Below are 27,153 nucleotides of genomic sequence, written 5' to 3' on the forward strand. Positions count from 1 at the left end.
AGCGGAGTAACTCCTTTTAATATAAAGGACATGGATCGGCACCGACGTGTATGTCCTAACACCTTTCGTAGTTCCTAAAGGGAAACCTAAAGATAGAATGTTCCCTTTGGGAAAGTTTTTCCTTTATTAATCAGAAGAATACATCTCAGCTTGGGATAGGAGGAAGAAGATGATGGTGAGGATGAGGGGGAAGAGGAGTAAAACAAAGCAGAAGACAGAGTACAGGATACAGTAGTGCAGTAGCTATAGCGTGTGGAAGACGTATCAGATCGGGAGAGGTATCCATGTCTCTTATTATTCTACAAACAAACATAAAGTCATCACCGGGAGAGGAAACACTCCAACACCTGATGCTCCGGCTCGTCCCTTACCTCCCAGCTTAGGTTACCCAGCAGGCCATTCTGCTGTCCGCGAGACAATAGCCGCGCAAAAAGACGACACCTCTTCCCCCTCTGGGTGTTCCGAGGCGCCAAAAAAAGAAGAAGCAACACTATTGTTTGCGGAGATTAAAACATGTCGCAGTCTCTACCTCCCTGTTCTTTCCCCGGTGGTAACTGGATCTGGCGAGAGATGAAAAACAGTCGGTGAACTCGCTCTCTCTCTTTCTGTTCATGTTTTTTTATTTTTATGAATGTGATTTCTTTTTATTTGTCCCGTTGACTTTTGTTTTGGGGTGTTATTGTGTCCGTGTGTCTCGCGACGGTACGCTTAGCGGCTTAGTGCCTTAGTAGCTTGGCTCAGGCTGAATGGGGTAGCCTGTCCTTTCCCTGCATGTCTATGTAATACAGGTATAAGGTTGGTGTTATGACCACCTCTGTGTCCCATCTCGATTGTTACTGTGTGAAAAGAAATAGCTTCAAGTTATAAAAGAATCACGGGTGTCCCTTCCTTGTGAACCTACACTGGGAAACCTTATGTGGACGATATCATGCTGTGGGGATGTTTTTCAGCTGCAGGGACTGGGAGACTAGTCAGGTTTGAGGGAAAGATGAACGCAGCAAAGTACAGAGAGATCCTTGATGAAAACCTGCTCCAGAGAGCTCAGGACCTCAGACTGGTGTGAAGGTTCACCTTCCAACAGGACAATGATCCTAAGCACACAGCCAAAACAACACAGGATTGGCTTCGGGGAAAAGTCTCAGAATGTCCTTGAGTGGCCCAGCCAGAGCCCGGACTTGAACCCGATCTAATATCTCGATAGAGACCTGAAAATATTTGTGCTGCAACACTCTCCATCCAACCTGACAAAGCTTGAGAGGATCTGCAGAGAAGAATTAACGCTGCTACAACGTAGTATCCCCAAATACAGGTGTGCCAAACTTGTAGCATCATACCCAAGAAGACTCGAGGCTGCAATCGCTGCTAAAGGTGCTTCAACAAAGTACTGAGTAAAGGGTGAAAATACTTATGTAAATGTGATATTTCGGTTCTAAAAATGTTTTTGCTTTGTCATTCTGGGATATTGTGTGTATATTGATGAAGGAAAAAAACAATTTAAGCAATTTTAGAATAAGGCTGTAACGTAACAAAATGTGGAAAAACTGAAGGTGTCTGAATACTTTCTGAATGCACTGTATAATACTAAAAGCATAACAACTGGTTATAAAGTGGCAGAATTGTCCTTAAATCAGCCCATCTCTATTTCACATCAGTTTCATCTGGGTCCACTGGCCCTGACTGCTGTCTCCTACAGAATCTAGATGTACAGATTCAGGCCTAGATTCAATCAGATCAAGCGTTAACCTTCGATAGCCGACTCCCACATAGCTGATGTTTTGGCGATGTTGGATGTATAACTGAGTTGGAGCTGTCAAATTGGTGAGCAACTATTCTTGACCATTGTCACAAAGCCACACCCGTAAAACTTGCGTTAGAAGTCGATAAAAAGAAAGTGTAGGCTATATAGAAATAATGATGCTCAAATTTAAAATGATTGAATAAATGAATGAGGATTTCTATCAGCCTAATCGAGGTGTAGATTAAGTCTCACATTCCAGTCTTTGAACTTGTAAACAAGGCTGCATGGGATTTCTCTTAGGGCGCTATTCAGTCTGTAACGCTGAAGAGTTCCAGATTCCGTTATAGAATGTTTAAAGGTCATTTCTGATTGAGCCGACATATTACCGGAAATGCAGTCTACGCCAAAGCGGGAACATTGCCTTTAAATTTCAATCACACTGTAAACATGAACTTCCGCGATGCGGATTGAATAGGAACCTTAATGCAACTTCCAGGAGCCGCTTGTGGATTTGACAGCTCTAACCCAGTTCCCACCCGACACTGCGGCTAAAGAGGATCTGATTGAATAGAGCCCCTAAAAATCCACAGACAGGACTGTCACAGGTGTGACTTATTTTCATGTTTAACCTATCTAACAGTCCTATTGGTTCATTTTTGTCTTCTAGGCAGCCGCCCACAGGAAGTGAATGCAGTCCGGAGGCATGGTGGAACCCAGGTTGTGGTGGCGGTCCTCTGCTCGGACGTTGCATGCATCAACTAATGGTTGCGTGCCATGTCATCGACAGTGCCGCCGGATTGATAACATGTGATGTGCATAAATACCTATCCAGGCGTTGTAAGATCTGGCATGTGTCAGCAACGCCTGGGCACAGGAAGGCATCCTTTTTCTGAGCATGCAGCGGCTTCGCTTGGTGAGAGGCAAATGGCGTTTGTGCTAAATGGAGATCTTGAAAAAATGGAAGCCTGCCCCCTGGGCTGCACCACTTCCTGTGCCACGTTTCTTTCATTTGAACTATGATGGTTTTTAAAGTTACAAATGTACCCACCATAAATTCATGCCCTATTAAAATATGTTGTTTGTTGAAAGTGTTGTCTTCGTCTACTTCAGTAAGCCTTCTCAATCCAGATCACTTTTCCACCTCGTGACAGGTCCGCCACAAACTTGAGGTACAGCATACAGAGAATGTGAGCACACCAGGGCAGATGATGGCCAATTAGAACGCTGCAACCACTGGTTGTATTTGTTTCCCATTCATCATGAACAAGATCACGGCTACTGTACACATCATTACAATGAGTGGGGGCTTGAGGTGCCTGGATAAACCTTTTATATCCCTCAAATTCAAATCTGGACCTCGGCAGACCTGGGACACCAGGTGGGTGCAATTAATTATCAGGTCAAATAGAAAACCAGTACTCCGGACCTCATATTGTAAAAAGGGCGGCAGGTAGCATAGCGGTTAGAGTTGGGCCAATAACAGAAAGGTCTCTAGTTCAAATCCCTGAGCTGACTAGGTGAAAAATCTGTTGATGTGCCCTTGAGGAAAGCACTTAACCCTAATTGCTCCAGGGTTGCTGTTGATAATGGCTGGCAGTGACCCCACTCTCTCTTTTTACCTTTATTTTACTATTTAAGTCAGTTAAGAACGAATTCTTATTTTCAAGGACAGCCTAGGAACAGTGGGTTAACTGCCATGTTCGGGGACAGAATGACAGATTTTTACCTTGTCAGCTCAGGGATTCGATCTAGCAACCTTTCGGTTACTAGTCCAACGCTCTAACCACTGGGCTACCTGCCACCCCACAATTCCAATTCACACGTGTAGAAAACACACTTGTGAAATAGTCAAAATATAAGCACCCACCAAATCATTATAAGACTTAAATACCCCTGCTTTATATAACACATTTTATGGACCCTGCTGTTGACTTTCGAAAGCGAGAAAAGATTCACATTGACCTTTTATGGTGTATTCATTTGAAAAAGTTACACTAATATAGTTATACTGAAATGAAGAGGGACCTGGACAAAACAATGTCTGCAAAGTGAGTAACAATAACTTGTTACCACACTATTACCAAGTTAGTATCGTGCTGTAACGTAAAGTGCTACCATTTTAAGAATGCAGAATGCCACCGTGGCTGTTACCTTATCTTGACGAACAATCACTGCACTCCTATGCGCTAATCAGTGGAACCCATGCACTCAGGAAACCTTGACTGTGTATAGAGCTGAGACAGCAGATACTGTGACTGTGAGAACCAGAATCACAATGGCTGATCGGGATGTAATAGGGTTGGAGCCTGCCTTGCAGAACAGAGGCAGGAGCCACAGCAGGGCTCAGATTCTCATTAGCTAAGGCCTGAGGAGTAACCCTAGCCGTGGGGATGGATAAATACTGTAGCAGCAGTGGTGTCTTCCCTTCCCTCTGAGTTGGCTCTCTTACCATGTGGATGACAGTGCATACAGTATGCAGCACAGATCACATGACTGTAGCGCCGATCTCAACATCATGTACATTCCGTTACTAGCCTCTCCAGCTAGGGTGATATCTCTTCTGGTGAGAGACAAGTGGTCCATGGAGGTCATCGAAGACAGACATTTCAGAATTGGGAGCATCACAGGATGGTCTAGTCCTACTGTTCACTGCTCACCCTCATTTTGGTAGCGCAGGCCTAGCCAGCGCTTTCTTCTTATTATATCTGACCATGTTCCATTTAAACTCTGCTACTTTACTGGAGGAATTTAAAGAGATTGATGCACAAAGTAAACAGCAGAATCGGTCCGACTTCCGCAACAACTAAGGGATGGATTCAATCGGTATCGCAGAAATATTGCGGAAGATCTGGGTTATACCTCGATTGAAAAATAAAGGCAATGTCCCTGCGTTCCATGGAGACTGGATTCACGGCAAATGCTGCATATGTCGGCTCAATGGGAAATGGCCTTTACATTTGAATGCATTTCAGAGACACGGACTGAATCCAGCCCTAAGAGCACAAAACGAAACTTCTTGGCTTTTGTTGACTTGCAGTTATCACGTTGCAGCAGAGGTGAACCTGTGCACACGCGCAAATACTCTGTGTGAGTCAGTGGAGGCTGGTGGGAGGAGCTATAGGAGGACGGGCTCATTGTAGTGGCTGGAATGCAAGAAATGGAACGGAGTGAAACGTGGTTAGATATTGTTCCATGAATTCCATTCCAGCCACTGCAATGAGCCCGTCCTCCTATAGCTCCTCCCACCAGCCTCCACTAGTGTGAGGTGCTTCTACACCTGCATTGCTTGCTGTTTGGGGTTTTAGGCTGGGTTTCTGTACAGCACTTTGAGATATCAGCTGATGTACGAAGGGCTATATAAATACATTTGATTTGAGTGCATCGTCGTGCATCGCGCTCACCTGCAATATCTTCGGTTCCTCCTGATGATTGCAGCAACATCATCACGCTGAGTTTCAGTTTAATCTTCAATTCACAACTTGGAATTGACCCATATTGGTTTCAATGAGTTGAAATCAGATTGTATCTGTCCAGTGTGCAGTAAGAACAGCTGAACATATGCATTCAAGTAGAATCCTAAATTCCATAGCCATTCCACTTGAACAGTAGTAATTTTCATAAATAATCTGTACTCCCTGACAACATAATCAGTAAACTGTTATTAGAGGCTGACTCTAATCTGCATGAATATCCCATTGAGAGACAAAATATAGCAGTGTGTCGGCGATAGCACCATACCTTCAAGTGTGCGACTCGTGATTCCACCAATGCACTTACGAAACAATACAAAAGGGAGACATGCTTGGTCTATGGTGATGTGTTCAGTACTGGGAGCTAGTACGTATAGTGAAGTACTACTGTAAAAAGTGATGGAAGCTGGTCTGTAGGGACAAATCCAATAAAGAGGGGCCTATAGAGTCCTTTCTGATGGGTGGAGATGTGACAAGCTGCCAGCTCATATGCTGTTGTGGTTGAGTCACTTCACTGTGGGTCGCGGGTCCCTCTCGCCCCCATCCCTGGCCTCACCCCACTTCGCTCACAGCCTCGTTTGAGCCATTAGGGCCATGGCAGAAGACGCCCCATGTTTCAACCCACTGCTCCACTCTCCCAAACCCCCACCCGCCTCTTCCCTCTGCTACTCCATCCCTTCACCCTCTCTGCGTCTTATAGACAACCTGCCATGACACGTTGGCTGAGGGTTAACTGCACCACGCCACGGTGTTTAGGGTGTGTTGTGAAAAGCCCTCCCTGACAATGTCATGATTACATGTCTGTCCATCAGCCAGCGCGGTAGCAGCTCCACGGCTCTACGAAGACACACCAGGAATTTGAAGGGGTTAGCTGCATTTGCACGAGTGATTGAACTGAAGTGATTCATCAGGAAACTCAGCCTCACATTGATAAAGCTCAAGGGAGTCGAATGAATAAGCGTCTGTGAGTCGTGTCTTTGTGTTGTGCAACTTTGATGTATCCGTTTCAGTTTCAATACTTCCCAGAGAATCTAATATTTGATCGTGTTATGCCCTTTTAGCTGGCAAGGAAACAACATTTCTTGGCTGGTAGGACTGTTTTGTCTGGACTTTCTGCCTGCTTACCAACAATGCAGAGGCAGACAAGTGTTGGGTTCCCCCCCATATCTGGTAAATAACACCTGTAGGAAATACAAGGATTACAACTGGTTTGAAACAGCCAAATTAGGCATTGTAATGCTCCAACAGTGTGGTAATCCTGCAGGAAACCTGAACACGGCACATGTAGTGATACCATCGCTCAAAGTTGAGTTTGAATTTAAAAGGGTCTTTTGTTTAGATGGTCATTCGCTTAGTTCTTGTTCTCAACACCTGTGTTTTTTTTCTTCGACAGCGAGAGCCCAACAGAATCAATGTGGGTTGAGAATGTCTATACCACCTGTGCTTTCTGAGAAATATCAATGCTGTAGCTAGAATGTGATGAGTGTTTTTCATGAAACAAGGGGAGCGGTATAGGAGGAGAGAGATGCAGGTTGACTTGGCGGAGGATTCACCCTTAGGGCAGATGTGCTAATGGGAGACGATGGGGTCTCTCTCTCTCGGAACACACACACACACACCAGAGCTATGGTTATCAAGAGGGCCCAGATGTAATGAGATTGTGATCCAAAGTGATATAGGGTGGATATATGGGAGGCGTGTGTGAGGAATTCATAATTGTGTCCCAAGATTTGGCATGGTGAAATGGTTAGCCTAAATCCCATTCAGTCACTGGATATAAATGGGTATGATATACCGGCGTTACGTTGATATTAAAGCTAGACTCGGCGAGGCGACGCCGCACGCGCGAAGTAACAGTGTCAATTTCCCCAACAACTAAGAATGTTGAAGCAGAGCTAAGCGCCGCAGCTGTTTTGGCCCCACAGCTACGTTGTAGCAGCGTGAAGCACACCCATGCACATCGCGCTCATCTAAACGGCATAGTCTACCTTTAATGTTATGCTTCCATATTTACAGTTTACAGGCATTGACTGTGATTTATTTTTAGACTGATGCCAAAGTAATGGTATTAAAAATGGGTAGGTTCAGGTAGATTTTTTTTTTTAAAGGATATGACATTACTACAGTGACAAGCAGACATACACGGCGGCACGTAGACATTTGGGTAGCAGCTTTATTTTTGTGCAAGTCTCTCAGCACGTGTCAGAGACGGGGGTGTGCTTTGCAACAAATGCTTTACATTAGAGTGGGCTTGGCTGCATTGGTCACAGTGACCATCGCTATTCATGCCAATTCATAACATGGCTGCTCTGGTTCTATGTCCCCATGGCTGTCCCCATCTGAAACTGCCTAGGCCCCGTGTCACACCTCCCTGACCCCTCATCCCTGTGACTATCTGTTATTTATCATTCAGCCATCACAATGAGAGATATGTTCATCAAAAGACAGACGGCGATTCGATCGGTGTGAGGCATTGGCTGAGTATTTGCGTTGCTTTCCCAGTAGATGCCTCTCGCCAGTCCAATGAACCGTTCGTAAACAAAAAGCAGGCACCACAATGTAAGTTGCTTCAGCAGGTGTATGTTTCAAGCCCACTAAAAAGTGATTCGATAAGGTGTGTAATTTTTTATGACTTTACACATAACAGAAACAAGTACTATCAGCAGGTAGTTGAAAAACAAGCAGCAGTAGTCTATGTAACATAAAAAAATAAGTGTTTTTCCCCCCTCCAGAATCCATAAAAACAATACCTGAATCCATAAAAAAAAAAAAAAAAGAATCCATCCAATCCTTGATAACTTGCCACCATGCATTATGTAAGGCTTTAGTTCCCTAATTGCGCTAACAAACCTAGACTAGATGACGCTGTGTAATGGTTTAAGCTATCTCTAATCAAAATCGTACTCGAGCTAGCAAATGTTGTACTATACAGCTCACTAGGCTTCTGCATGTCTTACAGTGTTAAACAGAGGTAGTAGGGATTGGTAAACGTCGCCACAGAACTAGTGCAATGGCAAACTGATAAGACATATAGAACCTTCATCGCTGGTTCATCCCTGGATAAGTATTACTGCTGGCTTAAGTTTTATTGGTGGCTTGGCATATATGAAAATGGCTCAGATGGTATGTCCTCCAATAACCCCTGAACAGCTTTCCCCTATATTGTTCTCCCTATCCCTTATGCTACTGATCCAATCCTCCAACTCCATACAACTACTCATCGGTGTCCTGGAAAAATCTCCAACCCCACAACCACCTTGTTAAACGACTCAACTGATCATCGACACCTCGAATAGCTTGATCAGACATGTTAGCACTGGGCAATTAAAAACTGCATGCACACAGTATTACTCTCAAAGACCAGGGGGTTGGGGACCACTGAGTGAGAGGGATTGTGTTGGCATGGATCATCGCTGGTTTGGATGGGGGGGTGCTAAAGCAGTTACATAAGGGATGGTTGAGCTGTTGGGGAAGAGCTTGGGCTGTTATTTCAGCTGTTCCCTGAGGGCCCCGGTATCCGTGGCCCTCCAGACGTGGAGGGCTGTACCGGCCGAGAGAACCAGGAAGAGGAGGAAGGCGGTGGGATAACCCACCCAGTCCACCAGACCCCCCGCCAGGGCACTGAACATCAGCTTCCCCAGTACCTCCAGGGTGGACAAGAAACTGTAGTGGGTGGCCTGTAGGGAGAAGAGGAGAGGGGAGAGAGGAGAGGGTTAAGTAGGGACGAGGGCAGAGAGAGAGAGAGAAAAAAAAAAAAACTGGACTCGGGTGACATTTCTGTCTCGGGTATGTGGTCATCGCTTGTCTTTTAACTGGTGTTTGCAAGAAAAATCAGTGGGGAGACAAACTCCCACAAAAAAAAGGAGGAGGGACAGGAGACAGAGAAAATGAAGGAAATACTACAGAAGAAGAAAGGAACCAAAAGAAGAATTGAAGAGGGAGCCAGAATGATAAAGCTTGAGATTTGTGTCTCCAATGTGTGGATGGAGGCCAGCTGGTGAGGGGTATCTGGTCCAGGCCTGCAGGCTCTTAGAGGGAGAGAGGAGAAAGAGAGAGAAATAGTGAGAGAAAGAGCAAGAGAGAGAGACAAGACCAACACAGATAACCTAACATCCCAAACTCTACCTCTCAGGCCCACTAACGCAGATTCGTGGGTCTCCACCCTCTACTGACACCTACACACGGTGTTTACGCCAACAGACATACAGACTTCAAGTGTGCCAATGTTGGTATTTCAAACCATTATTAGTATTTTCAAAAAGTGTAAAAAAAAGAAAGAATTTTAACCACTTTAAAAGTGGACATACAGCAACAATTGCAAAGCTTACTACATTAAATTACACAATTTAAAAAGCCCATTTCATTGAGAATGTCAGAAACTGGACTATCTTTAGCAACTTACTTGGAGATGGTGGTGATTGGGTCTAAATAGCTGTATGGTGTTTGGTAGTCTAGAGTTTAAGAGCATTGGGCCAGTAACCAAAAGGTTGATGGTTCGAATACCTAGCAGACTAGGTGAAAAATCTTGAGCAAGGCACTTAAACCCTAATTACTCCTGTAAGTCGCTCTGGATAAGAGTGTGTACTACAATATAAATTCAGTAAATTCAGTGTAATTTCTCCCAAAAGTCAGACTCTTTTCGCATACAAAGACAATTTTCTCAGATACATCTGCATTCACCACATTTAGTGTGGTTATCCTTAGATATATTCTCAGTAATTGTTGATATTTGGTCCATTTTTTATTCTAGATAACATTTTCTTTGACAAAATGCACTTCAGCATTAAACAGATAGAAAGATGAAAAAAGTATTTATGGACAGGTCAGGTCCTGGAGTGTTAACAGAATGAAACAAAAATATTTAGGCATACTTCATCCAGTGTCCAGATGTTTTTGCGCGATATGCAAATATGTGCATATTTAATGAGACATTGCCTCATTTGCATATCTTAATAAAATATTTCAGAAAAAATGCAAATACAAAAAAAGTATTGGTGTTTGTACATTCAACCGGTAAAAGTTGATTGTGATATCATTAAGGGTAAACAAGTACCCTACGAGTGTGGTGCCTGGCCTTAAACCACCTCCACAAACAAAACTATGCAAACTACTAACCACTTAACAAAATTGATTTATTTCAGCACAAAACACTAAAGCATCTGCTGTGGCATGCAGTGCTGGCTACGCCTAAATCCACATGATCAAAGTAAAAGGAACCTAACTCAATAAGAGGAGTAGGTTCCCGTGGAAAACATTGTTGAATGATTACGGTGAGCAGATGACTTAGATTATTAAAACTTTGTGCGGTGAAAAGGCCTTAGTTCGTTGTGCCTTTGACGCTGTGTAATATAGCTCCTGTGTGGCTATGAGAAACTTAGCCAGTTACCCGACTCGGACAAATGTCACTGGTGGCAAAATGGGCGAGCTGTAAAGGAGACATTTCCCAGGCATCTTTGCTGGGTCTCAGTAGAGTCCAGTGCTGGGTTGAACCGGGTTCACACAGCCGGAGCGCCTGTAGACCCGAGTTAAGTGAAGTGCTTTTATTCGAGCGAACTTGTTTAAGGGATTCCGTTTCTCTCTCCTGGGCCCTTGACAAGCACTCATGGTATCAGCTTTCCGTCACTGGATATGACCTTAAAATAACAGGCAGCTATATGTGTCATGAGAACATTTCAAATTAACCCCGGAGGTTATCGCCTGCCTTTATCATCAAGGATTTGTGATGAGCTTTGTTTCATTAGCTTTTTCTTCCTTAATTGCTCAGACACAGCCCTGTATCCTCCTTGGTGTAGCTTTCCTAGTCGCCGACTCCTTGGTAGAACCGAGGCAACTCATCACCTTCAGAATTGATTGAGTGATGTTTGAGAGGCTGCAAACGGATCACCTCCAGGCAGCGATGGCCCAGTTTGAGTGGGACAAAAAAAAAGTTATGTCAAAGAAGAGGGGGAGAGAGAGAGATGGAAAAAGGAGAGAATGAGAAAGACAGAAAAAGGGAGAGAGGGAGTGAAAAAGAAAAGGGCTTGTCACTCCCAGATGACAGGTGGGTGTTGTTGCTTTGAGGAGGGCTACCTGTCCTGCCTGTTGACACCACAGGATGTGACCTAACTCCATAGAAGGAGCACTTTAAAAAAGAGAACAGTGGGGAAAGCAGAGAGGGAACAGAACAGAGCAGGTTAGCCTGGTCTCTTTGTTGCGTTTGTTCACAGCCAGGAGTTTGTTTCGATGGCTTACATAACAGAGCACCCCTGTGGCCGCGACGGGGTTCGGACAAACCCTCGTCTTCTTAGGTAGAAGCCTTTCCTCCAAGCTGAGGTAAATGGCTGAGAGCTCCACTCTGTAAATGTGTGCATGACCTTCAAAATGTGGGGCACTAACAAAAATGTAAACAATGGAGCAAATGCATCCCTACGACATTTAAAAATTCCATGAGAATATCTTTATGTATTAAAACATGATGTCAAGCTGAATATAATTTGTTTCTCACACCTAGGACCTGACTTGGCCATGGGAAATGATGTTCTAGGTGTTACTTTTCTTTACATCTGAACGGTGTAGCTGGGAACAAACGCGTTACATTCATTTCTGGAACTTTTATGTATTTTCTTTAAAGATTCCACCTACGCCTCTGTGAAAATGTCGCCTTTCATCTAGACCAGCTTTGGCAAGGACTAAAGCATGAATATTCTATTGTTGTCCAACACCAAACTCGTCCTTGTCGTTATGAAAAAGTATAAACACAAAAACGACAGTCTAAGTCTGCTTGACATCGCAGCAGCCTGGTCCAAATAGCATAGCTACCTGCTCCATCTTTTCACCCCCCCCCCCCCCCCAAAAAAACTTGAGTTTAAAAATAGCAATCTACCAAGCAAGGCAACTAAAAATAGGCAGAGCAAACCTGTTTTGGTTATTTCTGGTACACTATATGACCAAAAGCATGTAGACACTTGCTTGTCGAACATCTCATTGCAAAATCATTGGCATTAATATGGAGTTGGTCCCCCCTTTGTTGCTATAACAGCCTCCACTCGTCTGGGAAGGCTTTCCACTAGATGTTGGAAAACTGCTGCGGGGACTTGCTTCTATATAGCCACAAGAACATTATGCTTGGTTCGCAGTCGGCGTTCCAATTCATCCGAAAGGTGTTTGATGGGGTGGAGGTCAGGGCTCTGTGCAGGCCAGTCAAGTTCTTCCACACCGATCTCGACCAACCATTTCTGTATGAACCTTGCACATGGGAGTATTGTCATGCTGAAACAAGAAAGGTCCTTCCCCAAACTGTTGCCACAAAGTTGTAAGCACAGAATCTTCGAGAATGTCATTGTATGCTGTAGCGTTAAGATTTTCCTTCACTGGAACTAAGGGGCCTAGCCAGAATCATGAAAAGCAGTCCCAGAGCATTATTCCTCCTCCACCAAACTTTACAGTTGGCACTACGCATTGGGGCAGATCTTGTTCTGTGGCATCCACCAGAACCCAGATTAGTCCATCAGACTGCCAGATGGTGAAGCGTGATTCATCACAAGAGAACGCATTTCCACTGCTCCAGAGTCCAATGGCGGCAAGCTTTACACCACTCCAGCGTCGCTTGGCATTGCGCATGGTGATCTTAGGCTTGTGTGCGGCTGCTCGGCCATGGAAACCCATTTCATGAAGCTCCCGCCGAACAGTTCTTGTGCTGACGTTGCTTCTCGAGACAGTTTGGAACTCTGTAGTGAGTGTTGCAACCGAGGACAGACGATTGTTACACGTGTTTCAGTACTCGGTGGACCCGTTCTGTGAGCTTGTGTGGCATATCACTTCGCAGCTGTACGGTTGTTGCTCCTAGATGTTTCCACTTCACAATAACAGCACTTACATTTGACCGGGGCAGCTCTAGCAGGGCAGAAATTTGACAAACTGACCTGTTGGAAAGGTAGCATCCTATTACGGTGCCACATTGAAAGTCACTGAGCTCTTCAGTAAGGCCATTCTAATGCCAATGTTTGTCTATGGAGATTTGTATGGCTGTGTGTTCAATTTTATATACCTGTCAGCAACGGGTGTGGCTGAAATAGCCATAGGATATCACCAGTGTCAACGGTTGGCTCCTATTTAAGTGAGAGTTTAACTGTCAAGTCCGCTTATTGGTGTGTGGTCAGCGACTTTTATAGAGAGATCGTCCCAAATGACACGTACCGGGGGGCCTCCCGGGTGGCAGAGTGGTTAAGGGCGCTGTACTGCAGCGCCAGCTGTGCCATCAGAGTCCCTGGGTTCGCGCCCATGCTCTGTCGTAACCGGCCGCGACCGGGAGGTCCGTGGGGCGATGCACAATTGGCCTAGCGTCGCTCGGGTTAGGGAGGGCTTGGTCGGTAGGGGTGTCCTTGTCTCATCGCGCACCAGCGACTCCTGTGGCGGGCTGGGCGCAGTGTGCGCTAGCCAAGGTGGCCAGGTGCACGGTGTTTGCTCCGACACATTGGTGCAGCTGGCTTCCGGGTTGGATGCGCGCTGTGTTAAGAAGCAGTGCGGCTTGGTTGGGTTGTGTATCGGAGGAAGCATGACTATCAACCTTCGTCTCTCCCGAGCCCGTACTGGAGTTGTAGCGATGAGACAAGATAGTAGCTACTACAACAATTGGATACCACGAAATTGGGGAGAAAAAGGGGTAAAAAAAACCACACAAAAAACAAAACAAATTACACGTACCGTTTGTGAAAGAAAAGGAAAAGTCCTGCGACCCCCAGCTAATATGACAGAAATCAGCATTACAAAACCAAAGATCTGTCTGTTTTAAGCTACGGAACTTGTGTCATCGTGCTGACTATAAACTTTTATACTAACATTACCAATCTGAGGTAAAAAGGATGTGGTTAAGACGTCAGCTTGTGTAATGTAGTAACACATACTGTCCACATGGAAAGCAGCGTCATTTACATTAATTAGACATGGCAAAATATTTCAATGTCTTAATTTAAGATCGTAAATGAAGCAAATTCACATTTGTTCACTGATCAAATATTTCTCACTAGTTTAACAATTGAGAGAAAAAAAAATACTCACAACTAAACCAGGCGCTCTAGACTAGGGCATCCATAGGATCTGTGCAGCAGCCAGAACCTTTGACGTCCCTACTACATGTTAAGCAACTTTCTATCTAGACAATGTTTTGGTTCGGATTAAATGGATTACATTGCGATTTTGTGCCACTGGTCTACACACAATACCGGACAATGTCAAAGTGTTTAGGCATTTCTTACAAATATATATATATAAAAAAAGCTGAAATGTCTTGAGTCAAGAAGTATTCAAATCCTTTGTTATGGCAATCCTAAATACATTCAGGAGAAAATTACAGTGCATTCGGGAAAGCATTCAGACCCGTTTACTTTTTTCACATTTTGTTACGTGACAGCCTTATTCTAAAATGGATTATTTTTAAAATTCACCCTTATGAATCTACACACAATACTCCATAATGACAAAGCAAAACCTGTTTAAGAAATATTTGTAAATGTACAACAAATATTAAATTTACATAAGTATTCAGACCCTTTACTCAGTACTTTGTTGAAGCATCTTTGGCAGTGATTAGTGCCTTGAGTCTTCTTGGGTATGACGCTACAAACGTGGCACACGTGTATTTCGGGAGTTTCTCCCATTCTTCTCTGCAGATCCTTTCAAGCTCTCTCAGGTTGGATGGGGAGCGTCGCTGCACAGCTATTTTAAGTCTCTCCAGAGATGTTTGATCGCGTTCAAGTCCAGGCTTTGGCTGGGCCACTCAAGGACATTCAGAGACATGTCCCAAAGCCACTCCTGCATTGTCTTGGTTCGGTGCTTTGGGTCGTTGTCCTGTTGGAAGGTTAACCTTCGCCCCAGTATGAGATCCTGAGCGCTCTGGAGCAGGTTTTCATCAAGGACCTCTGTACTTTGCTCCGTTCATCATTCCCTTGATCCTGACTAGTCTCCCAGTCCATGCTTCACTGTAAGGACGGTATTGGCCAGGTGATGAGCAGTGCATGGTTTCCTCCAGACGTGACGCTTGGCATTCAGTCCAAAGAGTTCAATCTTGGTTTCATCAGACCAGAGAATCTTGTTTCTCATGGTCTGAGAATCCTTTAGGTGCTCTTTGGCTAAATCCAAGCGGGCTGTCATGTGCCTTTTATTGAGGAGTGGCTTCTGTCTGGCCACCATACCATAAAGGCCTGATTGGTGGACTGCTACAGAGATGGTTGTCCTTCTGGAAGGTTTCTGGTCACCTCCCTGACCAAGGCCCTTCTGCCACGATTGCTCAGTTTGGCTGGGCAGCCAGCTCTAGGAAAAGTCTTGGTGGTTCCAAACTTCTTCCATTTAAGGATTATGGAAGCCACTGTGTTCTTGGGGACTTTCAATGCTGCAGACATGTTTTGTACCCTTCCCTAGATCTGTGCCATGATACAATCCTGTCTCAGAGAATTTCTTCGACCTCACAGCTTGGTTTTCGCTCTGACATGCACTGTCCACTGTGGGGCCTTACATAGACAGGTAGATGTCTTTCGAAATCATGTCCAATCAATTGAATTGACCACAGGTGGACTCCAATCCAATTGTAGAAACATCAAGGATGTTCAATGTCTCAAAGCAAAGGGTCTGAATACTTTAAAAAATAAGGTATCTGTTTTTAATACATTTGCTAACATCTCTAAAAACCTGTTTTCGCTTTGTTATTATGGGGTATTGTGTGTAGATTGATGAGGATTTTTTTTTATGTATTCCATTTTAGAAAAAGGCTGTAACGTAACAAAATGTGGAAGTCAAGGGGTCTGAATACTTTCCGAATGCACTGTGTCTGCTATGTCCCTCAGTCGAGCAATGAATTTCAAACACCGATTCAACCACAAAGACCAGGAAGATTTCCAATGCCTCACAAAGAAAGGCACCTATTGGTAGATGGGTAAAAATAAAAAGCAGACATTGAATATCCCTTTGAGCATGGTGAAGTTATTACACTTTGGATGGTGTCTCAATACACCCAGTCTCTACAAAGATGCAGGCGTCCTTCCTAACTCAGTTGCCAGAGAGGAAGGAAACCACTCCGGGATTTCATCATGAGGCCAATGGTAACTTTAATACAATTACAGAGTTTAATGTCTGTGATAGGAGAAAACTGAGGCTGGATCAACAACATTGTTGTTACTCCACAATACTAACCTAAATAACAGTGTGAAAAGAAGGAAGCCTGTACAGAATAAAAATATTCCAAAATATGCATCCCGTTTGCAATAAGGCACTAAAGTAAAACTGCAGAAAATGTGGCAACAAAATAAATTTTATGTCCTGAATACAAAGCATTATGTTTGGGGCAAATCCAACAGAACTAATCACCGAGTACAACTCTTCATATTTTCAAGCATGGTGGGGGCTGCATCATGTTATGGGTATGGTTGTCATCGGCAAGGATAAAAGGAAACCGCCAAGCACAGGCAAAAATCCTAGAGGAAAACCTGGTTCAGTTGGCTTTCCAACAGACACTGGAAGACAAAATTACCTTTCAACAGGACAATAACCCAAAACACAAGGCCAAATATACACTGGAGTTGCTTACCAAGATGACATTGAATGTTCCGGAGTGGCCTAGTTATAGTTTTGACTTAAAAATTGTCTTGAAAATCTATGGCAAGATATGAAAATGGCTGTCTAGCAGTGATCAACAACTAACTTGATGTGAAATTACTGTATTGTACAATCCAGGTTAGAAAATCTCTTTTAAGAGATTTACCCAGAAAGACTCACAGCTGTAATCGCTGCCAAAGGTAATTCTAACATGTTTTGACTCAGGGATGTGAATACTTATGTAAATGAGATATTTCTGTATTACATTTTCAATAAATTTGCAAAAAAACAAATAAAAACTTGTTTATACTTTGTCATGGGTTATTGTGTGTAGATTGAATAGATTATATATATATTTTTACCTATCCATTTTGAATTCAATCTAACAACAAACTGTGGAATAAGTCAAGGGGTATGATGAATACTTTCTGAAGGCACTGTAGGTACTGTATTGACAGGTGTGTAGAGAGTGGCTCTTACCTGTACACTCTCCTCCGCTCTCTGTGTGCAGTGCATCATGGTCGTGAAGGTGAGTGTGGTGATGAGGCCGCCCAGGAAGTGCTGAACGCTCAAACTCAACACAGCCATACCTGAGGGGCACAAACACAGCCTGAGAAACTTGACACGTCTCAATGTGAACACCGTAGCACAATGCTGCGAGCCATTACGGCACATCCGGTTCTACGTTAGCGCCATTTAAATCTCCCTTTTCGCTCAGAAATTGCTACTGGATGGATGGTGTGAGGAGAGCTCTGTGGCACAACGTGCATCAGAGGAGACTGATTTGTTGCTGAACAAAGGTAGAAGTGGGGGGGGGGCGTCTCCTCGCGTTCCCCCAATCAAGTCGTTCCCTCTCAGGAGAAGAGAGCAGAACACAGGCAACACAGAGCATCTCTCAGCTCCCACTGACGGTGAATTATTCACCAGAGATGTCGAGTTTTGCTGAATAAGACTTCTCCATTTCATAAGATTCAGAGAGCGAGACACCAAACTCAGCTCATCAGAGTGAGAGAAGGGGGCACTCATGTAATATTAAGAATTTTGCGGCAAAGGCCTCCACTTCGAGGTTTCCAGAGTGAACAGCTCAACAAAGGTTCAAACAGGTCATACAGACAGCTTCTGTTCTTCATTCAGCTTTCCTTCATTTGCATGAGATTAAAACGGAGAGAGCAGAGAGGGGGGGGATCTGAGATTTGTAGATCTACAAAGATATTCTAGTGTATCCTAGCAGTGAATGCCTTTCATTCTTTTTTGACAACAATAATTATTTGAACCCCTTTCTGCTTGGCTGGGGAGCACGCATGGCTTATGCAACATACTGAATGGACTTTGGGATGGCAGGTGGCCTAGTGGTTACCTGCTGACAAGGTAAAAATCTGTTGTTCTGCCCCCCACCATTTAACACCATAGTGCCCTCCAAGCTCGTCATCAAGCTCGAGACCCTGGTTCTCGACCCCGCCCTGTGCAACTGGGTACTGGACTTCCTGACGGGCCGCCCCCAGGTGGTGAGGGTAGGCAACAACATCTCCACCCCGCTGATCCTCAACACTGGGGCCCCACAAGGGTGCGTTCTGAGCCCTCTCCTGTACTCCCTGTTCACCCACGACTGCGTGGCCACGCACGCCTCCAACTCAATCATCAAGTTTGCGGACGACACAACAGTGGTAGGCTTGATTACCAACAACGACGAGACGGCCTACAGGGAGGAGGTGAGGGCCCTCGGAGTGTGGTGTCAGGAAAATAACCTCACACTCAACGTCAACAAAACTAAGGAGATGATTGTGGACTTCAGGAAACAGCAGAGGGAACACCCCCCTATCCACATCGATGGAACAGTAGTTGAGAGGGTAGTAAGTTTTAAGTTCCTCGGCGTACACATCACAGACAAACTGAATTGGTCCACCCACACAGACAGCATCGTGAAGAAGGCGCAGCAGCGCCTCTTCAACCTCAGGAGGCTGAAGAAATTCGGCTTGTCACCAAAAGCACTCACAAACTTCTACAGATGCACAATCGAGAGCATCCTGTCGGGCTGTATCACCGCCTGGTACGGCAACTGCTCCGCCCACAACCGTAAGGCTCTTCAGAGGGTAGTGAGGTCTGCACAACGCATCACCGGGGGCAAACTACCTGCCCTCCAGGACACCTACACCACCCGATCTCACAGGAAGGCCATAAAGATCATCAAGGACAGCAACCACCCGAGCCACTGCCTGTTCACCCCACTATCATCCAGAAGGCGAGGTCAGTACAGGTGCATCAAAGCTGGGACCGAGAGACTGAAAAACAGCTTCTATCTCAAGGCCATCAGACTGTTAAACAGCCACCACTAACATTGAGTGGCTGCTGCCAACACACTGACTCAACTCCAGCCACTTTAATAATGGGAATTGATGGGAAAGGATGTAAAATATATCACTAGCCACTTTACTACCTAATATAAATGTTTACATACCCTACATTATTCATCTCATATGTATACGTATATACTGTACTCTATATCATCTACTGCATCCTTATGTAATACATGTATCACTAGCCACTTTAACTATGCCACTTTGTTTACATACTCATCTCATATGTATATACTGCACTCAATACCATCTACTGTATCTTGCCTATGCCGCTCTGTACCATCACTCATTCATATATCTTTATGTACATATTCTTTATCCCCTTACACTTGTGTCTATAAGGTAGTAGTTTGGTAATTGTTAGCTAGATTACTTGTTGGTTATTACTGCATTGTCGGAACTAGAAGCACAAGCATTTCGCTACACTCGCACTAACATCTGCTAACCATGTGTATGTGACAAATACATTTTTATTTGATTTGAGCTCTGGAACACCATGCTGTTCCCCAATAGTCCGGCATTGTAAATAATAATCTGTTCTTAACTGACTTGCCTAGTTATAGAAAAGGTTAAATAAAAAAGAATATATTAAAAAAATGGAGTATCAAATGTTATGTATAGACCTAAATGTGGATGGTCGCACATGACACAACGTGTTATTTGTTTCGACAGGGGGACAGGGGGCATGGTGGCGTTAGAGGATGCAACCTGGACATCCATGAATCGACATATGCGAACGTGAGTAGATTACCTTGAAAACAACGGTCAGACATCTTGGACGCAGTCCCCAGTTCTGTATACCCCAGTGGGTTAGAAGTGCCGCAGTTGTGGACGCATGTATGGGTATCCGGTAAAGTCCACCCAGTGCAGCTTTCATGTCCAAAAGCGGATCGATCTGGGAGCCCTGTGGGTCTGTATATTCTGTGGGTCTAATATCTAATATGTATATTCTGTGGGTCTAATATTCATAGCTACCTGTATGAGTCAGTGAGGCTACATCGAGGTGCCTGCCTTCATTCATCCGTCCCACAGTCACCTGCTCCCACATCATAAAAGGAAAAAAAGATATCGAGCTACGGATGGACAAATAGATGTGGCTAAAGGGGGACTAGGGACGCGCGTGTAAGTCGAGATTAGTGGCTAAGGACAGGCTAGTTAGAGTCAATGATGTACTTGTATGTCCATGGTTAAGTGGGTGAACTGATGCCTATGCTGCCTAGTCAAGAGTGCGGTCGGGTCTTCTCTCACCTTTCATGAGTGGGGAGGGTTCCAACACAGTCAGGAGGGAGCTCTGGAACACCATGCTGACCGTCCGCATTACAAACACCCGCCTCATCAGAGAGCCAATACTGTGGAGACACACAAGACAAACGAGTCACACTCTTAAAAATAAAAAAGGTTCCAAAAAGGTTATTTGGATGTCCCCAAAGAGGAAACCTTTTTGTTTCCTGGTAAAAAAAATCATTTTTGGCTTTGTGTGTGGAAAGGGTTGTACATGGAACCAACAAGGGGTCTCCCTATGGGGACAGCTGGAGAACCCTATTATATTCTAGATTTTAAAAATTGTGCTGAGAGGAGACAAATGCAATTTGACACACACACACACGGATAAAGAATACTGTGAAGTATGTGCATGCTAACAAAAACAAACACAATATTTCCCCTCTACAGTTGCTCACACGAGTGAGCGCATGCACACACACGACGTGTCGCCAGACGCTAATCAATTCCCTGATAGTCTAAGAGCTTTGTCTCCCGGTGGGCATGGCTCATGTGGTAATCAATAACCTAAGGACCTCTCCAGCGTGGAAGTGAATTAATGACCATCAGGACACTCCCCCTCTTAGAGCAGTGTGCGTTGTGTGTGTGTGTCACCTAGGGATTACCACTGTGGCAATCATTCTCCAAAAAGGTCCCTGTCAATCAGACGAACCTGGCCCGTGTCACTGTCTGATATCTGAAATCTATACAACCCATCTGACATTGACCTTACCACAGCTTAGTTTGAACTCAGGCTAATGTGAGCATACAGTCGGTTTCATAAGAATTCACCCCCCTTGGATTACAAAGTGGGATTAAAATGGATTTAAATGGTCTTTTTTTTTTGTCTACAAAAATACTTTGTAACCAACATGTTGTAAAAATGTAGGTAAAATGAAACACTAATATAGTTTGATTAGATAAGTATTCACACCCCTGCGTCAATACAAGTTAGAATCACCTTTGGCAGTGATTACAGCTGTGAGTCTTCTTGGGTAAAGCCTCTAAGAGCTGTCCACACCTGGACTGTGCAATATTAGCCTATTATTATTTACAAAACTCAAGCTCTGTCAAGGTGTTGGGTGTCACGGCTAGAAAGTCACTTTCACGTCAAGCCATGGATCTTCAAGCAGATTTACGTCAAAACTGTAACTTGGCCACTCAGGAACATTCGTTATGTTATAGGTTATTGTCCTGCTGAAAGGTGTAATTCCTCTACCAATGTCTGATTAAAAGTAGGTTTTCCTTGAGGATCTTGCCTGTGCTTAGCGCCATCTTGGATTATTTTTGTCAAGCATATTTTTGTCTAGCATCTACCAATCACTATCCTTCTTCATGAGGCTTCGATATGCTCCCTGGTTTTTTTGTTTGCTGAATCTGTCCTGTATGTATGGGGGACAGAGGAAGGGGTAGTCATTAAAAATCATGTTATTTCACACAAAGTGAGTCCATGTAACTTATGTGATTAGTTAGGCAAAATGTTACTCCTGAACTAGTTTAGGCTTGCCTAAACAAAGGGTATGAATAATTATACTATATTACAGTTATTTCATTTTTATTAAATTTGTAAACGTTTGTAGAATTTTCCTTTTCACTTTGACATCATGGAGTATTTTGTGTAGATCAACGGGGGGAATAAAGCACAATTAAATACATTTCTATACCACTTCGTAACGGAACAAAATGTTAAAAAAGAAAGAAAAAAAGGGACAGACCTACAAACTATCCCAAAATGGTATATCAAATAGAATCTGTCTCCTTCTGTCCATTCTCAGTCTGTAAGCCTACAGGACCTACAGGGTCCTTCCAACCTGAAAAACAATCTGCTATCATTCACATGCTAAAGACATTCTTTCCCTTCGTTCATTATTCCCTCCCTTCTCAATGACACTCTTTGAAATCTGGCTCTCTGGGGAGTTGCCGTAGTGATGGGGCGAGAGAGGAGAACCTGCCTCGCCACTGACACCTCACACTGGCTAGGCCCCGATACCATATAGGCTCTCAGGTTGCCGATGGCGATCTGTGTAAGGGGGTCAGTCTCTGGCCACTCAAGCGTTTCTGATGGGGCTCAGGATAAGCGTCCAAATGAGCTTTTAGAGCATTGAAACGGCCTGGTGGATAGGCTTTGTGTAATGTGTGTGCGTGTGTATGCGTGTTGGGACATGGGGGGAGAGGGATGGGAATCACTCTGTGGGAATCTGGACTGAGTGTACAGTGTCAGGTGAACGCACCTCCGTGTGTGTGTGTGTGTGCGCGTGTTGGGACATGGGGGGAGAGGGATGGGAATCACTCTGTGGGAATCTGGACTGAGTGTACAGTGTCAGGTGAACGCACCTCCATGTGTGTGTGTGTGTGTGCGTGTTGGGACATGGGGGGAGAGGGATGGGAATCACTCTGTGGGAATCTGGACTGAGTGTACAGTGTCAGGTGAACGCACCTCCATGTGTGTGTGCGTGTTGGGACATGGGGGGGAGAGGGATGGGAATCACTCTGTGGGAATCTGGAATGAGTGTACAGTGTCAGGTGAACGCACCTCCGTGTGTGTGTGTGTGCGTGTTGGGACATGGGGAGGGATAGGGATCTGGGAATCAGGTGAACTCCGTGTGGGACATGGGAATCACTGGGGAATCTGAGTGTACAGTGTCAGGTGAACGCACCTCCGTGTGTGAAAATGTGACAATTCTGCCGGAGTCCTTTACAAGAAAGAAAGACCGAGGGAGAAAGACAGACAGAAAAGAAGTACCCTCAAAAATATGAGAGAACTTTGGTGAAAGAGATTTCAAACAAAAAGTATTTGGATTTATTTTACAGGTAGTAAAAGGTTAAAAAAAACTCAGAGCAAGCTGTGCAGACTTCTTAATACAAAGACAATATATTGGTATTCTCTTCATATAGGGCATATTTCAGATCGACGCTAATGGTAGTATTAAGCAATAAGGCCAGAGGAGGTGTGGTATAGGGCCAATATACCACAGCCAAGGGCTGTTCTTAGGCACGACGCGACGCGGACACTAATAACGTAATTAAAGGAAATGTTTTGTCATACCCGTGGTATACGATCTGAAACACCATGGCCTACAGCCAATCAAAATTCAGGACTCAAACCACCCAGTTGATAATTATCATTAACCCATCTAGCTTTGTGAGTGCTATAGATGGACATGGTGCCGTGTGATCCACGCTAAAGCCTTGTGTGGGAAAATACATACGCAATGTTATTTATAGATGATTGCATTACATCTCATGGGCCGAGGGCGGAAGCTATAAAGTGAAGCTATGGGCAGATGTATGGTCTTATGCAACGCAGGAGGAGTTAGGGTACTGTATGCGCTGTAATTTTTTATTTATTTTTTATTTCACCTTTATTTAACCAGGTAGGCTAGTTGAGAACAGGTTCTCATTTGCAACTGCGACCTGGCCAAGATAAAGCATAGCAGTGTGAACAGACAACACAGAGTTACACATGGAGTAAACAATTAACAAGTCAATAACACAGTAGAGAAAAAAAGGGGAGTCTATATACAATGTGTGCAAAAGGAATGAGGAGGTAGGCGAATAATTACAATATTGCAGATTAACACTGGAGTGATAAATGATCAGATGATCATGTACAGGTAGAGATATTGGTGTGCAAAAGAGCAGAAAAGTAAATAAATAAAAACTGTGGGGATGAGGTAGGTGAAAATGGGTGGGCTATTTACCAATAGATTATGTACAGCTGCAGCAATCGGTTAGCTGCTCAGATAGCTGACGTTTAAAGTTGGTGAGGGAGATAAAATTCTCCAACTTCAGCGATTTTTGCAATTCGTTCCAGTCACAGGCAGCAGAGTACTGGAACGAAAGGCGGCCGAATGAGGTGTTGGCTTTAGGGATGATCAATGAGATACACCTGCTGGAGCACGTGCTACGGATGGGTGTTGCCATCGTGACCAGTGAGCTGAGATAAGGCGGAGCTTTGCCTAGCATGGCCTTGTAGATGACCTGGAGCCAGTGGGTCTGGCGACGAATATGTAGCGAGGGCCAGCCGACTAGAGCATACAAGTCGCAGTGGTGGGTAGTATAAGGTGCTTTAGTGACAAAACGGATGGCACTGTGATAAACTGCATCCAGTTTGCTGAGAAGAGTGTTGGAAGCAATTTTGTAGATGACATCGCCGAAGTCGAGGATCGGTAGGATAGTCAGTTTTACTAGGGTAAGCTTGGCAGCGTGAGTGAAGGAGGCTTTGTTGCGGAATAGAAAGCCGACTCTTGATTTGATTTTCGATTGGAGATGTTTGATATGGGTCTGGAAGGAGAGTTTGCAGTCTAGCCAGACACCTAGGTACTTATAGGTGTCCACATATTCAAGGTCGGAACCATCCAGTGTGGTGATGCTAGTCGGGCATGCGGGTGCAGGCAGCGATCGGTTGAAAAGCATGCATTTGGTTTTACTAGCGTTTAAGAGCAGTTGGAGGCCACGGAAGGAGTGTTTGTATGGCATTGAAGCTCGATTGGAGGTTAGATAGCAGTGTCCAATGACGGGCCGAAAGTGTATAGAATGGTGTCGTCTGCGTAGAGGTGGATCAGGGAATCGCCCGCAGCAAGAGCAACATCATTGATATATACAGAGAAAAGAGTCGGCCCGAGAATGGTAATTGCTAAAACTGTAAGGTTAAGTAGCAATTGAAAGGAGTACTCAAAGCGCTACAGCTGAGGCACGGTAGTGATATTGTGTGTACAGTGATAACTGCTTAATGACTTCAGTCCGGCTTTGATGTGCAGGTGCTTTATTTCAAAACGCACACCACATGGCCAAAAGTATGTGGACGACCCTTCAAATTAGTGGATTTGGCTATTTCTGCCCTGCTAGAGATGCCCCGGTCAACTGTAAGTGCTGTTATTGTGAAGTGGAAATGTCTAGGAGCAGTAACAGCTCAGTTGCGAAGTGATAGGCCAAACAAGCTTACAGAACAAGACCACAGAGTACTGAGGCACGTAAAAATAGTCAGTCCTGGGTTGCAAACACTCACTCCCGAGTTCCAAACTGAGCTTTATGAAATTGGTTTCCATGGCAAAGCAGCAGCACAAAAGCCTAAGATCACCATGCACAATGCCAATTGTCGGCTGGAGTGGTGTAAAGCTTACCGCCATTGGACTTTGGAGCAATGTTCACTGGAGTGATGAATCACGCTTCACCATCTGGCAGTCTGAAGGACGAATCTAGGTTTGGCAGATGCCAGGAGAACGCTATCTGCCCCAATGCAGTGCCAACTGTAAAGTTTGGTGGAGGAGGTATATTGGTCTGGGTCTGTTTTTCATAGTTCAGGGGAGGCCCTTTAGTTCCAATGAAGGAAAATCTTAAAAACTACAGCATACAATGACATTCTAGACGATTCTGTGCTTCCAACTTTGTGGCAACAGTTTTGGGAAATCCCTTTCTTTTTTCAGCATGACAATGCCCCCGTGCACAAAGTGAGGTCTGTATAGAAATAGTTTGTTGAGATCAGTGTGGAAGAACTCTGGCCTGCACAGAGTCCTGACCTCAACCCCATCGGACACCTTTGAGATGAATTGGAACACCGACTGCGACCCAAGCTCGCAACATCAGTGCCCGACCTCACTAATGCTGTTGCGGCTGAATGGAAACAAGTCCCAGCAGCAATGTTCCAACATCTAGTAGAAAGCCTTCCCAGATGTAGAATGATAGTGAAGACATCACAACGATGAAATAACACATATGGAATAATGTAGTAACCAAAAAAAAGTGCTAAACATTTCAAAATATATCTTATTTTAGAGATTTTTTGCCTTGATGACAGCTTTGCACACTCTTGGCATTCTCTCAACCAGCTTCACCTGGAATGCTTCTCCAATAGTCTTGAAGGAGTTCCCACATATGCTGAGCACTTGTTGGCTGCTTTTCCTTCACTCCGCGATCCAACTCATCCCAAACCATCTCAAATGGGTTGAGGTCGGGTGATTGTGGAGGCAAGGTCATCTGATGCAGCACTCCATCATTCTCCTTCTTGGTCAAATAGCCCTTACACAGCCTGGAGGTGTGTTGAGTCATCGTCCTCTTGAAAAACAAATGATAGTCCCACTAAGAGCAAACCAGATGGGGTGGCGTATCGCTGCAGAATAATGTGGTAGCCATGCTGGTTAAGTGTGCCTTGAATACTAAATAAATCACTGACAGTGTCAAAAGCAAAACACCTTTCCTCCATGCTTCACAGTGGGAACCACACATCTGGAACCAAAAATCTCACATTTGGACTCATCAGAACAAAGGACAGATTTCCACCGGTCTAATGTCCATTTGCTTGTGTTTCTTGACCTAAGCAAGTCTCTTCTTATTATTGGTGTCCTTTAGTAGTGGTTTCTTTGCAGGAATTTGATCAGAATCCTGGAAAGCTTTGTAGTCTAGTCAGATCTGCTTGTGTGGAATCAGAACCTTAGGTCCTGCGGTATGTGGACTGCTATACAGGGCATTCTGCCTGATTCATGCAGTCTTCTCTGAATAGTTCATGTTGAAATGTGTTTGTTACTTGAACTCTGTGAAGCATTTATTTGGGCTGCAATTTCTGAGGTGCAGTTAACTCAAGGCAAATGGTTGCTACTTTGAGGAATCTAAAATATATTTTTGATTTATTTCATAGTTTTGATGTCTTCACTATTATTCTACAATGTAGATAAAATAAAATAAATAAATAATAATAAATCCTTGAATGAGTAGGTGTGTCCAAACTTGTGACTGAACTTCAGGCTATTGGGAGAAAAAAAAGATGAGG

At 44.3% G+C, this 27,153-nt stretch overlaps 1 protein-coding gene across 1 annotated transcript in view; it reads right to left on the reverse strand.

Annotated features, from left to right (window-relative positions):
* Positions 1 to 7,363: 7,363 nt before the first annotated feature.
* mfsd3 (major facilitator superfamily domain containing 3) overlaps positions 7,364 to 27,153 on the reverse strand; it is a 41,097-nt gene continuing 21,307 nt past the window's right edge. The window contains exons 4-6 of the mRNA XM_029677600.2: positions 20,376 to 20,476; positions 17,254 to 17,363; positions 7,364 to 8,885 (exon numbers count right to left, since the gene is read on the reverse strand). Coding sequence (XP_029533460.1) covers positions 8,694 to 8,885; positions 17,254 to 17,363; positions 20,376 to 20,476 — 403 coding nt within the window. The 3' untranslated portion in view covers positions 7,364 to 8,693. The remainder of the gene's footprint in view (positions 8,886 to 17,253; positions 17,364 to 20,375; positions 20,477 to 27,153) is intronic.

This window comes from Oncorhynchus nerka, linkage group LG13, assembly GCF_034236695.1.
Source record: "Oncorhynchus nerka isolate Pitt River linkage group LG13, Oner_Uvic_2.0, whole genome shotgun sequence".
Classification (NCBI taxonomy): domain Eukaryota; kingdom Metazoa; phylum Chordata; class Actinopteri; order Salmoniformes; family Salmonidae; genus Oncorhynchus; species Oncorhynchus nerka.